Source organism: Anguilla rostrata, chromosome 8 (assembly GCF_018555375.3).
Source record: "Anguilla rostrata isolate EN2019 chromosome 8, ASM1855537v3, whole genome shotgun sequence".
In the NCBI taxonomy this organism is placed as follows: domain Eukaryota; kingdom Metazoa; phylum Chordata; class Actinopteri; order Anguilliformes; family Anguillidae; genus Anguilla; species Anguilla rostrata.
The window spans coordinates 42905111-42922424 of NC_057940.1; the positions used below are offsets into that span (position 1 = coordinate 42905111).

General features: G+C 45.4%; 1 protein-coding gene across 4 annotated transcripts in view; it reads left to right on the forward strand.

Moving 5' to 3' along the window:
- The window catches only part of LOC135261768 (solute carrier family 45 member 4), a 74529-nt gene extending 64549 nt beyond the window's left edge, over nt 1-9980 (forward strand). For all 4 annotated transcript variants that reach the window (XM_064348376.1, XM_064348373.1, XM_064348374.1 and 1 more), the window contains 5 exons: nt 1942-2121; nt 3577-4667; nt 5254-5353; nt 5450-5661; nt 6273-9980. In XM_064348376.1, the coding sequence (XP_064204446.1) occupies nt 1942-2121; nt 3577-4667; nt 5254-5353; nt 5450-5661; nt 6273-6647 (1958 nt within the window). In that variant the 3' untranslated portion in view covers nt 6648-9980. The remainder of the gene's footprint in view (nt 1-1941; nt 2122-3576; nt 4668-5253; nt 5354-5449; nt 5662-6272) is intronic.
- The last annotated feature ends 7334 nt before the right edge of the window (nt 9981-17314 follow it).

Genomic DNA, 17314 nt, shown 5'->3' on the forward strand with positions numbered 1-17314 from the left:
GTGTCTGCTTGTGTTAACAGAATAGCATGGGCGTTCAAATTTCTGGATCTTTTTCATAAACTCAGTCAAGCGCCCCATTCATTGTTATTTTCAGGCTTAAATTTGGTTGTATAAAGCAGAGCAATGCTTTCTTGCTTTTAAAATAGCCACGTGGAGACAAAACAGGTGTGCTTTGAAACAGATAAGCTGAAGATACTTTATGTACTTGTAAACTCTCCAAATGATGTCCTCTTGAAAAAGAAATGTTAATCTCGTTGCCCCCCCTCCCTCCACCCCGAGCATGTACAGTTAATAATGGGATCCACTTATATCCATCACCATATCTGAGCACGGATGCATTAGAGTAATTGCTGTTTCAGCATGGTTCTGCCTACTGCACAGTTTTGAAAAATGCTTCCTGTGTTCGATGGAGTTGGTGTGTCCATCTTATTTGTATAAAGAATTCTCTTTGCAAATGAATTTGTACTGTGTAGCTGGGACTGGCTCATGAAACTCAGATCAAACTGTCAGAATACGCATTGCGGATCAAATATGAATAAAGTTTCTCCAATTACATGGCCTATTTCTCACCTCAAATGTTTTCAGAAACATATTTTAGTGCACTGTTTAGGTGGAATACGACCCCTAAACCGTTCTGAACTGGTCGCCATGTTTCTCTGGTCTGAAAACGCTAATAATGTTGATCGATTCATTTTATTGATCAAACAGTTACATTTCAATAAACTATTTCAAGGAATAACCTGACGTTGGTGATGAGATTTTACATTAGAGACGCTGCTCTGTTGTTAGACACAAATCCCCTTGATTGGTGGGAAGTTGACGAATCACGGTTCCCTGGGCTGGCAGCTTTCGTAAGATGCTATTTGTCCATTGCTGGAACATTGGTGCCATCTGAGTGCGTCTTCTCAGCTGCTGGTCTCACCTTCAGTGTACCAAATGGACCCCAAAGCACATAGACATGCTCATATTCCATAACAAAAATGCTTAGCTAGCATTTGTTATCTTAATTTGGGTAATGGCATATAGGCTGTGTTGTTCGTGTTAGAGCTGTATGTTACAACCTTCAGGAATATAGCCTATTAGCAATCTTTTGGGAGTCTTCATTCTATTTTACACCTTTACTTACTTTATAAAGTAGGCATACAAATCCTGAAAGTGCACCGAGGCTTGTAGGCTTATCATATGACATGTCTAGATGCCTGAGAGGCATTCTGTAACCTGTTGAAGAGCAGCTCGTCTCCGCTCTCAAATTTGGTGCCAGAAGAGGACAGTCGTGCGATCAACGCCTTATTTGAGTAAATGCAGAAGTAGTTCCCACGGTCTCATTGCTTTTCCTCGATGGCGTCAGCTGGAGTTCGCCACAGGGATTAAAAGCGACGCGGAGTTGGCTTGTTTTCTGTTGGGCCTGTAAGTAATGTTACCACCAGTGTGAACCTGGCGACAACAGTGAGGACTTTTGTGAGGGTCTGAAATTTTCAAATTTGAAGTTCCACGCATAAAACCACTATTATATTCAACATAATGGAATTGATTAAGCTATAATTAAACTGGTCTTCTTGCTGTTGCGAAATCTAACGTTACTAGCGGTGTTGTAACTTGCTCTGCGTGAGTGGGTGGGGTTGAAGATTGTGGAGGAGACTTCTTTGATTGTAAACACAGGCTAAGAAATCCTGCGTGGTATGCCTTTAAAAGAACTTTCCTTTTTAAGGAAACAGAAGTAAAGTCATCACTCACTGTTATTTGTAATTGCTTTATTTTTCTTCGTCTTAAGCAACAATTATCCTTTTCGTAACCACTGAAATTTCAGCATACTGCCAAATTTCCTGTCCTTTCTCACATTATTCCTATCTGAAACTTTCTCCTTTCGTAGTCCGCTCTGTCCTTTAAGGTTTATTTTATCCAGCTGCTACAGGAGAGCGATATATTTATATGCCTCCGCAGGCCTGGCCATTGGAGATGAGCCGAACAACCAGCAGGTCGGCATCGTGCTGACGGTGCTGGGCGTGGTGGTGCTGGACTTCTGCGCGGACGCCAGCGAGGGGCCCATCCGAGCCTACCTGCTGGACGTGGCCGACCCCGACGAGCAGGACATGGCGCTCAACATCCACGCGTTCTCCGCCGGTACGAGCCGCGCCGCGCCGGCCTGTCGCGAGCCGAGCGAGAGCGGCGCACGCGCGATACGTGCGGCCAGATATTAATGTGCCGCAGAGCAGCCCAATTTGTTTAATGCACTGCACTGCAGAGGAGCTGCAGTTAATATTTTAACCGCGTCTGAAAGTCACCGTCCTCATGCCGCAGGCACGTGTGTAGAAAAGCACGCCTCTTCCCCGTCTTTGCGCAACGATGCGTTGTTCTGCCCTGTTACCCATCAACCCAGCGACCCCTGGAAATGTGCTGAGGCATCTGTGAGTGCGTCACTGCACTGCAGTTAATGGTTTGGTGCATTCAGAGCCCAAACGTGCACAGTCACACACTGCTGCTGCTGCTCCACACACACTGCTGCTGCTGCTCCACACACACTGCTGCTGCTCACTATACACTGCTGCTCCTCCACACACACTGCTGCTGCTCCACACACTGCTGCTGCTCCACACACACTGCTGCTGCTCCTCCACACACTGCTGCTGCTGCTCCACACACTGCTGCTGCTCCACACACACTGCTGCTGCTCCACACACACTGCTGCTGCTCCTCACACACTGCTGCTGCTCCACACACACTGCTGCTGCTCCACACACACTGCTGCTGCTCCCACATGCTGCTGCTGCTGCTCCACACACACGACTGCTGCTGCTCCACACACACGACTGCTGCTGCTCCACACACAACTGCTGCTGCTCCGCACACACTGCTGCTGCTCTGCACACACTGCTGCTGCTCCACACACTGCTGCTGCTCCTCACACACTGCTGCTGCTGCTGCTCCTCACACACTGCTGCTGCTGCTGCTGCTCCGCACACACTGCTGCTGCTCCACACACTGCTGCTGCTCCACACAACTGCTGCTATCTGGGGTTATGTCATCACAGCAGAGTGAGCTGTGAGCTCTGGCAGCGTGAGCAGCAGCCCTCTTGCGCTTCTTCCAGAGCCACAGGCCCATCAATATTTAACACAGGATTAATAATGAATAAAAAGGAGGCCTCTATCTTTAGCAGAACTCCAGTTACGTCGCACACAGGCAGACAAATTGCATTGGCATCCATTTTATAATTTCAGCCTCATTGAGTGTGAAGCTGAGTGTGTAACTCCTAGTATTTGCTAGAATGACAGATTCAGTTCTTGGGCCGTGAACACACAACATTTGATATTTGGAGTATCATAAGGTTTATAAGGAGCAAATCATTGACTGCATTGTGTCATTTAAAATGGCTCATTTATTATGGTTACTGCACATCGTGCTTGGTGATGATGGATTCCATGGATTACATAGTAAACAGGGTGATGCGGTAACTCAACACTCATCAGTGGAGGTGAAGGGATGAATTAATTCTGTCAGTTAAAGCCAAACAAAGCACTGTGTTGTTTTTATTTTTATTCTGTTAAATGCCTAATCTCTCACACGTTCTTGTGTGTGCAGGGCTCGGAGGCGCAGTGGGCTACATGCTGGGCGGTCTGGACTGGACTCACACTTTCCTGGGCCTGACGTTCAAGTCCCAGGAGCAGATCCTGTTCGTCTTCGCCGCCATCCTCTTCACCGTGTCTGTGGCGCTGCACCTGGTGAGCATCGAGGAGCAGCAGTACAGCCCTCAGCAGGACCGGCTGGACGAGGAGGCGGAGCCCGCGTCCGCGCCGGGGCCCGACGGCGGCCCGCCGCGCCTGGAGCTGATCCGCGAGGACGAGGCGTACGACGCGTACGAGGACGCGCGCTCCGAGCGCGACCTGGACATGGGCTTCCTGGACGCCGACCTGGTGCGCAGCAAGAGCGACTCGGTGCTGGCCATGGCCGACGGCTCGCTGGAGCTGGACCGCCTCCCGCTCTTCCTGCGCCAGATCGAGCCGTCCATCTTCCAGGACCGGGCGTCGGCGGGCAGCGGCTCTCCCCCGCGGCGCGGCAGCGCGGGCAGCGGCAGCGCGGGCAGCCGCGACGGCCTGGGCGCCCGGCTGGGCCACCTGTCGGCCTTCCTGCAGGCGGAGGCGGAGCGCGACGGCGAGGAGGCGCTGCTGGGCAGCCAGCGCAGCCTGGGCAAGGCGCCCAACGGGCGGGCGGCCGGCGCCAACGGCCACGCCCCCGGCGGCATGAAGCAGTCCAGCACCAGCGTCTCCATGCGCCCCCGTCGCCGCCACACCTTCTACCGCCAGCCGTCCAGCACCTTCTCCTACTACGGCCGCGTGGGCTCCCACCGCTACCGCTACCGGCGGGCCAACGCCGTGGTGCTCATCAAGTCCTCGCGCAGCATGAACGACATCTACGAGATGCAGGACCGGCAGCGGCGCGGCAGGCGGCGCCAGCGGCACCAGAGCGGCAACACCAACTCCAGCGGCGACACGGAGAGCGAGGAGGGCGAGACGGAGACCACGGTGCGCCTCCTCTGGCACTCCATGCTGAAGATGCCGCCCGAGCTCCTCCGCCTGTGCGTCTGCCACCTGCTCACCTGGCTGGCCATCATCACCCAGGCCATCTTCTACACCGACTTCATGGGCCAGGTCGTCTTCCACGGCGACCCCAAGGTAGGCCGCCCCGGGCCCTCCAAAGCGTTCCGCGCCAGGCGCGTGCGCCGCCCTGTTCGGCTCACTGACAGAGTCCGCAGTCCATATGTACCGGTAATTCACTGATCAGTGACGTGCGGTGAGCTCTGTGGCTGGGTTAGGCACTGGGTAGGTACTGGGCTACTGGCTACGTAGAACTCCAGGTTGACTTTTGATGAAGATTGATAATAACAGAGCCTTGTGGACTATAACTGTATGTCTAATCAGTCGAGTGTTTACACACAGGGCTTTTAGTCAGTGTAAGCACAAGTTTTTAGTCAGTGTAAGCGCAAGTTCCTTGTCTTTCATTTAAAAACAACACTAAAACGAAAGTGGAAATGCAACTTACAAAATACATCTAACAATAAAAAGGTTTCCATTCCCTAAGAAACCCTGACTTCAGTTTCATTTCCTCAGAGTAGGCAGTGCCTACTGTGCTTATCGTGACTGCACTTCAGTGAGCCTCAGGCTGAATTGAATATTTTAAATAGTGCACTTGGGTGTACTGAGGTCACGGGAGTTCATGCAGCGTATCCCAAGAGCACGGCTTGCTTATTTTCGCCCGCAGGCTCCGGCTAACACCACCGAGCTCCTCAACTACCACGAAGGAGTGCAGATGGGCTGCTGGGGGCTGGTCATCTACGCCGTAACTGCTGCTATTTGCTCAGGTGAGGAGGAGCGCGTCCCTCTGCAGCACCCCCCCAGCTGCCGCTAACCGCCATGGCCGCCGGCCCGCTGAACCCGTCCGCTTTGCCCCCTTGCAGCTTTACTCCAAAAGTACCTGGACAACTTTGACCTCAGCATCAAGATCATCTACATCCTGGGCACGCTCGGCTTCGCCATCGGCACGGTGGTCATGGCCATCTTCCCCAACGTCTACGTCTCCATGGTGATGATAAGCAGCATGGGCATTATCTTCATGAGCATCTCCTACTGCCCCTACGCCCTACTCGGCCAGTACCACGAAATCAAGGAGGTGAGTTCCCCCTCATGCTCTGCTGAGTCATTACATAAGGAACCAGAATCCACCCAAAACTCTAGATTGGGGGTCATGCCGTAATACCACTGAGTGACCCAATATAACAGCTCCTCCTAGTTCTGAAGTTCTAAGCCTTTTAGAGAGAGTTTGGGCCAAGTCAGTGGTATTCAGTCCTGCTGCATGATGTGCAGATTTTCATTTTAACACTTAACTGTGTAATCAGAGCTTGGATTGATAAATTAAGTCACCTCATTGGTTCCTTGGTTTTGAAAGTCACCTCATCTGGCTCCTTGGTTTTGAAAGTCACCTCATCTGGCTCCTTGGTTTTCGAAAGTCACCTCATCTGGCTCCTTGGTTTTGAAAGTCACCTCATCTGGCTCCTTGGTTTTGAAAGTCACCTAATCTGGCTCCTTGGTTTTGAATGCAACCTCATCTGGGGAAAACCCTGGGACTGAGGTCAAGGACTACAGCGCATGCAAAGCTTGTGTGGTTCAGTGCTCGCTCGTTTCACAAGTTCATGACTTCTTTAACCTCTCAGGTGAGTGTTTTGAGCTCCTCTCTGGTATTGCTGTGCTCATATTTTGCTCTCTCTGCGTTTCTCCTTGCAGTACATCCGCCATAGCCCGGGGAACTCTAGGCGAGGTTTTGGCATCGACTGCGCCATCCTGTCCTGCCAGGTGTACATCTCGCAGATCCTGGTGGCCTCGGCGCTGGGCTCGGTGGTGGACCTGGTGGGCAGCGTGCGGGTGGTGCCCATGGTGGCGTCGGGCAGCTCCTTCCTGAGCTTCCTCTCCGCCACCTTCCTGGTCATCTACCCCAACCCGCACGCCGACGACAGCAAGGGGGAGCCGGGGAAGTCCCCCGGGCGGGCCGAGCTCGGCCAGGGCGACGCCGCCGAGAAGCCCAGCGTGCTGAAGCTGACGCGCAAGGGCACCGCCGCCACCACCACCGCCTGCCGGGCCGAGTGCGAGTCCACGCTGTGACTCCGCCCCCCGACCCGCCCCTCGCCCAACCCCCGCGCGGAACCGCCCGACCCGAAGGCGCCGCGCGTTGCTCCGCCTGCTCAGACGGGACGTGAAGGAGAGGCCGCTTTCTTAATCCACGGCCTCGCCCCTCTCAGGGCCCCCGGGGTGTTGGGGGAGGGCGGGGCATCGTCTGAGCGGCCACTGTCTGAGCAGCCATCTCAGGACATGAGAAAATGCATCAGGAAACACGCAGCGGGTGCTCGAGCTCTCAGAAACACGCACTTCACTTCTCACTTCCAGTAATCGGCAAAGAGGAAAAGGACTATTTATTCTTCAGTTATTAGAGTCAAAAAAGCCAACAATGGCAGTGTTCTCCTGGATTGACCACGTGTTATTCCTCCTTGTACATTTTGTTTCGGGGGGGGGGGGGGATTACCAAACGTTTTGAAGCCCAGTTTGAAAGCTGTTAGCAGTTTAGATTATTTTCAGAGCTATAGGCTCATTGGCTTTACACGAAATTAATTTACAGTGGGGGGTGCAGGCGATTTCTCAGTGAGAGAACCTCGCTTTAAGTGTAAGAAGAGGCTTGTGTGCTGATTGGTCTCATGTCTCTAGTCTTTTTTTTCATTTCCAAGTGCTTTAACATGAAGACTTCTCACAAATGACTGTGCACACAACAGCCTCGACAGGATAGGGGGGAGCGCAACCCACAGTGTCCATTCACAAACTTTTAAGTTTTCCGGGATCTTCTGTTCCACCTTACTGTGGAAATCTTACTGCAGCCGCCACTTTTTGGGGGGCATTAAATGGTGAAAACTCTTTTACAAATGAAAGAGATGTATATGTATGTTAATGCTGCATTGGAGTTTTGGAGTATTTACCAAACAATGTAAGGAAAACCCAAGGGGGTTTGAAGTGATCTTAAGCTATAGATGAGAAATCGTGGCATGATGTGAAATTCAGGACTCATTTCTCCTCAACCTTGCGTTTGTTTGCAATGTTACCATTCTGTACGCTTGTACAGTTTTGATTGTTCTTTAAAAGCAAGATATATAATATATATATATACTAGCTGGATATTTGTCAAATTTGGGAGTGCCTGTGCCTGGAGAAGGAGGTGGAGGTGACTAGGCTTGAGGAAGGGACAGGGTGGAAGAAGCCCTCGGCTAGATGCACTTTTTTTGTGGCAGAACTCATGCTGTGCAGGAACATGTAAAAATCACTAAAATGTGAGGTTTTGCTTTGTCTGTATCACTTAGGTCTTTTCTTTTTCTTTTTTTTTAAGCTAACTGAGAAGACATCGTTCAAGTCTCAACGACTTCCTCTCACCAGCAGTCTGTTTACATTACACCCTGGTCGCTACACCAGTCTGGGGAGGGGGGTGGGTGGGGGAGTCGAGGGGGGGGGAGTGGAGCCGAGTAATCTCCGAAACTGTTGAGTGACCCAACTGCGAAGGCCCTGCCTTCCCGCCCTGCACAATCTCAGCTCTGCCATTTTGGATCCAAGTGCCCTGTTCTCTGGGCGAGACTGCACTCGGTAGCATTATGATTATGGCAGTGGAAGTGGAGACGGCCGCCGACTTAACAGAGCTGAATTGCAGCCGGAACGCAGGCCCTGCGGAGACGGCTCGGTGGGTTACACTATGGGAGTTACACTATGGGAGTTACACTGTGACCTGCTATGGGATGAATGTTCACCTTTGATCCATTGCACTTGGTGTATGCTGTGCTGATCTGTTACCATGCATGCCTATGGGGTACTGCAATAGTGCATTGAGTTCAGGAGGCCTCAGCCAGGCCTGCAACTCTCAGGTGCTAGCGGAGTTGCTTCAGTACTTGGGCCACCCAAGTATTCAAAGGTTGTCAAATTAGAACTGCCGTGTAATACAGGAATTCCTGAAGAGAGGATATTGCTTCCTTTTATACATTTGTATACCGAACAGTAAGCATACCAGTGAACCATTTCTAGATATAACTGTATAACCTGTAGAAGTATGATCTTGCAAATATAAATCTTTGAGTAAGAAAAAAAATAAAATAAGCTGAGATCTTTTCAGAATGTAATGAGACAAGAAACCAAACTTGAAGAAAAAAAAAAAAACAAAGTTTCTGACAAATCAGACGACAGTGGCAATAATGTATCTGCCTCATTAAGGGTAGTAGTTGTAGGCGCAGGGTGGGTGTACTTTTATAATGCATGGGTGAACGTATGTGTATCCTAGTTATCTTATTTAAAAATTGTACTCGTAGTTAAGCATAGAGGGAAAAAAAAACTTGTTTTAAATGTTCGTTTGAAGTCTATTTTTTGAATACTTGAAGTGCAACTCGAGTGTTTTGAGAGTAAGGGTGTGACGTTGAGATGGACTAGCTCCCAGTTTAGTCCTGTTCAGGCAGTAGAGCCATTTGATTCCATCAAGTAACAATAGAAACCAATGAATGTAATACTTTGTTGTTTTATTTTTCAGCAGCATATTTGACATTGCACAGAACTTGCACATACGAAGTTGAGTTTAAAAAAAAAAGAAGAAAAAAAATCATCTTGCAAAAGAAAAATTTAAACTGTGGATATTTATTTTTTGATCTCCTCTTGTGAAATGGACACTTTGACTTTATTTAAAATAAATTCTATAAATATAAATATATATATATATATTTAGACTTGCTGAAAGGCAGTGAGATGTGCTCTGACTTGGTGAAGATTGAAGTGTGCGTGCGTGCATGCATGCAAGCGTGCCTGCGTGGGGGTGACTGCTGTGAACCCAATCTCAACTCTGTTCTTCCCTGTTCTGCTGTTTCCTCAATCATCTTCAGTTTACAATTCACATTTTATTTTCAAAGCTAGGAGTTCCACTGTAAGTGAAAAGACTACAGAAGATGCTTTCCTTTAAGGCTTTTTTTTTTTTTTCTTGAAATATGAATGCGTGAGATTAATTTTCTTGTGTGTATTCTCATGACTACATTTTTATATTACTCCCATTTTGGCACGATTCATTAAGAAAATCAAGAAAATCTTGAAATTATATTTCATTTGAGAAAATTGGGAGTCTGTAGTTGTTTCCTAGAATAAGAAAATTAATCCTGAATATTATTTTAACCTAAACGTATAGAAAAATCTTTAAGGGCGAAATGCCGTGTACTGTATGCCTTGTCATATTAAAGTTGTATATTTCATTTGAATAGTTTTCCTTTGCTGCTATTAAAAAAGCGGATTATTTTTATTAGGGTTTTTTTTCTATATAATTACAATGTATATAAATAAAACCTGTACATATGCTCAAGCCTTCTCTCATGTAGGACTATGGAAGAACACTGTATTTGAATGCACCTTTAAAAAAAATCTTGACAACCAAAATGCTCGACAGTTGTTTTTATTCCCATTTTGGGAGTTCACATTTTCACTTGTTCACGTTTTCACATTCAGAAATACCTGATAGTAATGTGCAACCTTTGTTTTAGCATTGCATTGGATTTCAAATTTACATAATGCTATGTTATTGCTTCAGTTGTAGTTAAGTAGAATCAATGATGGTCATTCATACCCTTTAATTAAGTAGCTACATCATTTGAATTGATCAGTTGAACTTTTTATAGTGACAGTCACCATCTGGAAGGTACACATTGTAATATAAGCCTCAGCAAATTATGTTTTCTTAATTTAAATAGGCTTAATTTTTTACCCTCTGGCTGTGACAAGGTAATATTATGATTTAAGAAACCAAAACCAATATGGGCCTGGATTGAATATGGGAACAACATGAGCTCAGAAGGCTTTAATCTACATGTATTTTCATGCAGTAACACATAGCTATTTTGTTTACCGTTGAAGTAAGATGTTTGAGGTGCTGGGAGCGCATACATAAACAAATATTATATGAGGATACCAATTAGTTGCTCTGGTACAGTGTGAGAAGTGCGACTGTTGGAAAGACTTGGAGAAGACATACTGTTGAAAGTTTCTTATTGCAGTGTATGCTAGCTGGCCTCAACCAGTGATAGAAGGAATGTGCCCACAATAGTACCACAAGATTACACATACCGCAACATAACAATTGGCGTACAACATGTCCTGAAAGTGATTGTCCTCATTTGAAAAGGGTGCTGGTTGCCCTCAGCCTAGTTTCTGTGTTTGTCCATTTTTACCAAAACCAACCTATTCACGCTCGCGAGATAAGGCTAGTCTCCCATACGATGACAGGACGTTAGCATTTGAAAACCAGGGAAAAGTATACTCTCTGGTAAGATGCCAACCAGTATTTTGCATCTCCCACTAACTTTTCCCTGTATTGCAGTCAGCTGGAGACTGTCCATCCCCAGTGGGGTCTGCTCCATTCTTTCAGGTTTCGTTTTACTTGTGGTTTCGCCAAAAAAAACAAAAACTTGTAACCGTGGGAAAATCCAATTCCCTCTCCTTGTGAAAATGATAATACCAGAAACAGCTGAAATTAATGTGCGGGATATGAATGGTATCAATGTAAACTACCGGCAATACAGATCTGATCAGCACAAACCGTGGTGCCACACAAAGGCTTTGTCTGCCATCTGCTGACGAGAGCAGCATGTGTCATAGGCCTGTGTATGTGTGTGAATCAGACTATACGGGTGTGTATACAGTAGGAGAGAGTGGTGCAAAACCTAACCTGGGGTAAAATGTAATACACTTTTTAGGTAGATGCATCGGGCTCGAACAATGTATTTCAGGTTAAACACACAGAATTACCATCTATTTGTCTCCAACAAACAGCGGGAGAGTTCAATAAATATTTTGGTAGATATTTCCAAAAGTTTGCCAAAAGTTTTGGTTACATGCAAGTAAGTGTTTTTGCATGTCAAGGAATCCACATGTATGTACAGTGGACGCCTAAGATTTACATATACCTAGGCTAAAAATATTCAAACTCAGTTTTTCACAACTCCGCACATTTCATGGCACCATACATTTCTTTTGGCAAGTCAATTAGGGCATTTACTTTGTTCACATCAGAGGTCATTTTTTAAAAATTAAAGCTTTTCAGCTTTACTTCACTAAGGGCTGAAGGAACTTTGGTCTGAAAGGTTCAACTGAACCCCAAGACAAAAACAAATGAACTGGTGAAGGAGTTGGAGGCATCAGGTACCAAAGTATCTACATCCACCATTAAGAGGATCCTACGCTGGCATGGCCTGAAAGGCTGTCATGCAAGGAAGACGCCCCTACTCCAAGATCGGCATTAAAAAGCCAGAATGAAGTTTGCAGGTGATCACCAGGATGGAGACCTAGCCTTTTGGAGGTGTGTTCTCTGGTCAGATGAAAAAAAAAAGTAACTGTTTGACCATAATGATCAGCGCTATGTATGGAGGAAAAAGGGTGAGGCTTTTAATCCTAAGAACATCATCCCAACTATGAAGCATGGGGGGCAGCATCATGTTGTGGGGGTGTTTTGCTGGAAAAGTGACCGGTGCACTTCAGAAAATAGATGGCATGAGGAAGGAGGATTATCTAGAAATACTGAAGCAACACCTCGAGACATCAGCTCGGAAGTTAAAACTTGGTCGCAGCTGGGTCTTCCAGCAGGATAATGATCCTAGGCATACCTCCAAATTTGTAACAAAATGGCTTAAAGACAACAAAGTGAAAGTATTGGAGTGGCCATCACAAAGCCCTGACCTGAATCCCATAGAAAATTTGTGTACTGAACTGAAAAAGTATGTCTGAGCAATGAGGCCCACAAACCTGACTGAGTTACACCAGTTGTCAGAAGGAATGGGCAAAAATTCTGGCAAAGTATTGTGAGAAGCTTGTGGAAGGCTAGCCCAAGCGCTTGATTCAAGTTAAGCAATTACAGTTTTTTTTTGATTGCCAAGACACATTTCTTGAAATTATGCTCCATTTCCCAAAACTCTAAACACAAATGCATAACTGCACAATCATCTTCACAAACTTCAAACTTCCATGTCAAAACCAAACTCTCCACTCAAAACCATGTAATCTTACATCTAAACCAAACTTTGCCTTCAGGCAAAAGACAGCAGATGCATGGTGTTGTATGGACCAAGGGTGGCATGGCGGTGGAGGACCCCTCGGTGGCTGATGGCGGCACACATGGTCACATTCCCTCCTTTCTGGTTAGGGACCTTCCCAATGCCCCGATGGCCAATTATGTTCCTCCCCCTTCTCCTCCTTTTGGTAAGACTACTGTAAATCCTGCTTCATCAACAAAGATGAGTTCATGAGGAGTGTCTCTGGCATCAATATCAAAAATTCTCAACAAAAGAGATGAAACTCAGTACAGTAATGACTACCCTGAAACATATTGCTATAGTACACAAAAGTAGGCCATCATATAGGCTGTACTACAGTATATACTGCTGTAATACATAACTTTATTCAAATATTTGATACAGTATGAAAAACCATACTTGCACATATTCCAAGTGCTCTTTGACTCTATCGGAGTTCCTTTCAAAAGGAACACGATAGGCCTGTGTCATCCTCAACCTGTTCCAGAAACTATTTGTCTCCTTGCCCTTGTTCTTCCTCTTCCTCCTCCTCCTCCTCTCCAGTGTCCTCTTCCTCTACCTTCAGGTCTTTGTGGATCCATTGTTCCCAAACAAGTGAACTGACCCATGGCCCTTTTATCTATCTATCCTGAGGTTATGCTTGGTGTGTAAACAAGTTTGAGCTGTGATGACTTGAGTTAATGATATTGAATGCCAGTGCTTTCTAAATGAGCACATGGTGCAGCCAGTGATATATGAAGGGATTTGTGTGTAGAGTTTTTCACAAAAAGTTCAACAAATCTGAATCGTGTGTGAAAACAGGGGAATAGTATTTATAGTTTTGGTAAATGGGTCTGTCTTTTGGTAGATGGCGTCAAGGTTTGGGATGTTTAGTTAATAGGCCCAGTTATAGTGTGTAACTGTAATAGTGTGTAACTGTGATAGTAATCTGTCCATAGGGCTTGTTTCCAAAACTGATCTTTGCATTTTTTTTGCAAGTTCCAATCTAGCCTTTCTGTTGGTGCTGAGGAGAGGTTTACATCTGGAAGTCAACAGCATGGAGTATCCTAAAGAATAAACTAATGCTGCAAAGGAAACAAGCATGTATATAAGTACGCACTTACACACGCACACATATGGTGTAATTAATGAGTCGTGAGATTTCTCTAACAGACTTTGTATTATCTGTTAGTGAACGGCAAATTCAGACCTGCCAACCTGCACGCATTTTGTGTACGAACCACGCAATTCTTGGTCAAAATACGCAGGTACGAAATGCTAGCTGAAACTACTCAAAAAAAATTATTGTAATTTAAATACGGAAAATAACCAATTAATACAAAACAATACCGTACATTTATTCGGTATTTAAACTACATCCCTCGGATTGAACCAGATTCTACGACCTTGCGCTTGTGGTTCTGTAGCCCCCCCCCCCTCCCCCGACCCCGACCCCGACCCCGACCCAGACCCAGACCCACTCAACATCCACTGATACTCAGCGGTAGCTACTTTATTGTCCACCGAGGCGTAACGCTGCATTGCTGAGGTAAAATGGGAAGTGGGGAGTAATAATCAAGCACAAAAATGTGCCCGTAATGTTAACATATAAAACGGTAAAACATGTTTGTTAACTTTACGAGATGATGCATTTTAAGGGGTATATCCTAATGAGATAGATTTGTGTATATAGTTAGCCGTAGTAGTAGCTCGCATGCGATTTAGCCTCGTTACGAGACGTGTGAATAGCTGCAGTAACTCAAGCGCTACGGAGACTCCCTGTTCAAACCAAGCGGCCAAAACCAGACTTCTTTTTTGAAGCTCATTTCCTGGTCTTGTTGTTCCTGGTTGCTCACTAGCGCCACTACGGTTGGCTCCAGTGTAGGTGTTTTCATATCCGGTTTCCATGTAAGTCTACGGTACAAATGCGGTCAAAATACAAAGTCAATACATTTTTCTCATGAGAACAAATAGTCACAATATGTGTGTTTTATTCGTCGTATGACTGTCCATGGGTCGATTTCATGATTTGTTGTGTCATTTGGCTTGAAAGAATTGAGGAGAAATTAGGTAGCATTGCTTTGGAATACATCTTATTTAATTTCGGTGAGGCAAGATAGCCTATATTGTTTGTAGTACCGTAACTTGGCGTCATTTTGATATCAATACTTTTAATGGCAGGCCTGGATTTTGGCAGTCTGAATGAATGAGTTATAGATGGTGTATGTCTTGTACGTGTGAGTAACTCTGCATTTTTGTACGTTGAAAACATGTTTTTTATGAGATATAATTTCTTTTTGCAAAGCGTGTTATTATGAGAGTGAGAAATGCACCGTGCGTGAATTTGTATAGTCTGATGAGTGCGTACCGTGTAGCAGTTTCGGTTTGCTATATATGTAAAAAAGTGGCTGTGACAAAGGGTGCGGTGGCGTATAAGTGTAAACGCATCAGAAACGCAGGTGAAATATGGCCAGTGTATGTACTCACGGATTTGACGGCCATCCAACGAGCCTTGATTGACAAAAGAATCAGCAAGTCCGTAGAATTAGAGCTCCCTAGGTCGCAACTTGTGTACCCTTCTGTCCTGCTCGGTTGTCTGTTATTTCGTGGAGATGCACTTTTAGTGTTTGTAAGGTTTATAAGGCATTTTGATAGGCTTATCTGCAAGTGGGAATCCTCTTCGCTGTTTTGCTAAGCTAGAACCAGAAAACTTGATAGTGGAGAAAAGGAGCAGATGCATATGTCCCACCAGGCTTTGCATATGAGAAAAGAACAACAGTGTGAGAGAAATTAGGATGAAATGATGAAATTGTGTAGTTGAAACAATATGTTTTTAGCAGAACGGACATGTAGGTGAAGGTTGACATGATCACAGAGTGTAGTGCGAAGTAAGTGGAGTGACCATGAGCGAGCTTATTGTCCTTATCGAACAGTATATATAACAGTCGCTATAAAGCACTACCTCTTAAAGTGGAGGGTTAAGTAACATGTGAAATCTATTGCACTGATGTGGTTTTCTCATGTTCAGTACTAGTAGTTATAATTATGAGTGAATCATGATTTTAAATGTAATGTTTTAATGGGGAGTTGCAGAACGTACATATGTAGTAATTGTTTGTATGTGGCTAGATAGAGAACAGGGCGAGGTAACATGAATGTAGAAACGTGGCGTTCGCTGATAAGAAGGTTTTGTACGGTAGCCAAGTGAAGAAATATAGTTAGTAGAAATGGCACAGCGATGAACTGGTGTAACTTTTTAATAAAAGGTGTACATTTGCCGTCATGAAATGCATATGGGTGGCCGTGAGTGAGTTTTGGTAAAGCAAATATAAGCGTAAGAAAACGTTAGTGTAAAAGAGGAAATTATCTGCCTGAGGGCGAGGCGGGATTCAGTCCTTCAACCGGAGGTTTACCAGTCTGTGACTTTGTTAGGGCAGCACCATGACATAGCTATGCAATGCGTGAAATATCATTAGCAAACCTGTCCATGGTTTTAAAGAAGAACACAGGCGAGTAAGCACAGAAGAGCTCCCGTTGAATCCATATGGCTTTGCAATATTGTAGCCGGTTAATAATTGAACGTGCAGACGGTACGTCATAATGCAGTGTATACGTTCGGGGAACGGCAGGTAGATATGGTGCAAAAGCAGTAATTGAGAAGTAGTAGACAATTATTAGTGAGGGTAAAAGCAGGTTAAAGAAATGTGTTTCTAGCTGGGCTTGAACCCAGGACCCTGTGTTCCCAAGACTGTATCCTTGCCCACTAGGCCACAGGCTGTTTGTGTTGAAAATGTTTCAGAGTAAAAAGGTATGGGTATTTTGCATGTGTATGCAAGTTTTTGCTTGGGTCATGTAGGTGAAGATTTGGCTGGTGTCGGTAAAATGTCCAATGGAGAGACCTGTTGTCAGTGGGATAGGCGGCAGGAAAAATAAGAATGAGAAGAAGAAAACGCAAAATCCCCTTAGTTTGGGGCTTTCTTGTGTGGACATGTGAAGTTGTTTATGAAATCTGTCTGTTGAAATGGGATCAGAATGTACAGAATTTAATGTTTTTAAGGGCTGAGTGTCTGTGGCTGTTGTGGTTATTTTTTATTATACCTGCCATCCCAATATGGTCTTAATGTTTTTATCAGATAGATTTTGACACACCGACTTGACTGACTGAAATATATTAGTTTGCATTCACAGTTTTTTTTTATGATTGCTTACACACTAAAATTAAAAATAACACACAGTTAGTGAAATCTGACACTCAAGGAGCAAAACCTCAGCCCAGATCTGCACAACTATAAGCACATTCTCAGCCTCACACTTCTTGCAAAACACTAAACACACTTCTCTACTTCTATACTAACATGATGTCACTTCTTTTCCATTTAAAGGCACTGCCTTTCAAAATACCACATCTATGAACCAATTGATCAAACATGGGCGTCAGGTGTACAGACACTTAGGTGCTTACAGTTTTTCTCAATTGTTTAAACGCGTTTCCTAAAACTCAATTTCTCAAAACTCTACACACAAAGCACAGCAACAGTTAACCTTTTGCCAAAACTACACAAATCTCTTGCAAAATGCATCCATGCATTCAAAACCATGTTCTCTCTTCTCAAAACTGACTTTTTCCATCAAAATGATTCACACAGGCCTCATATGAATAGATCTTATTGAGCATTGATTTCACACTGGTGCGATAAATTTAAAAACACA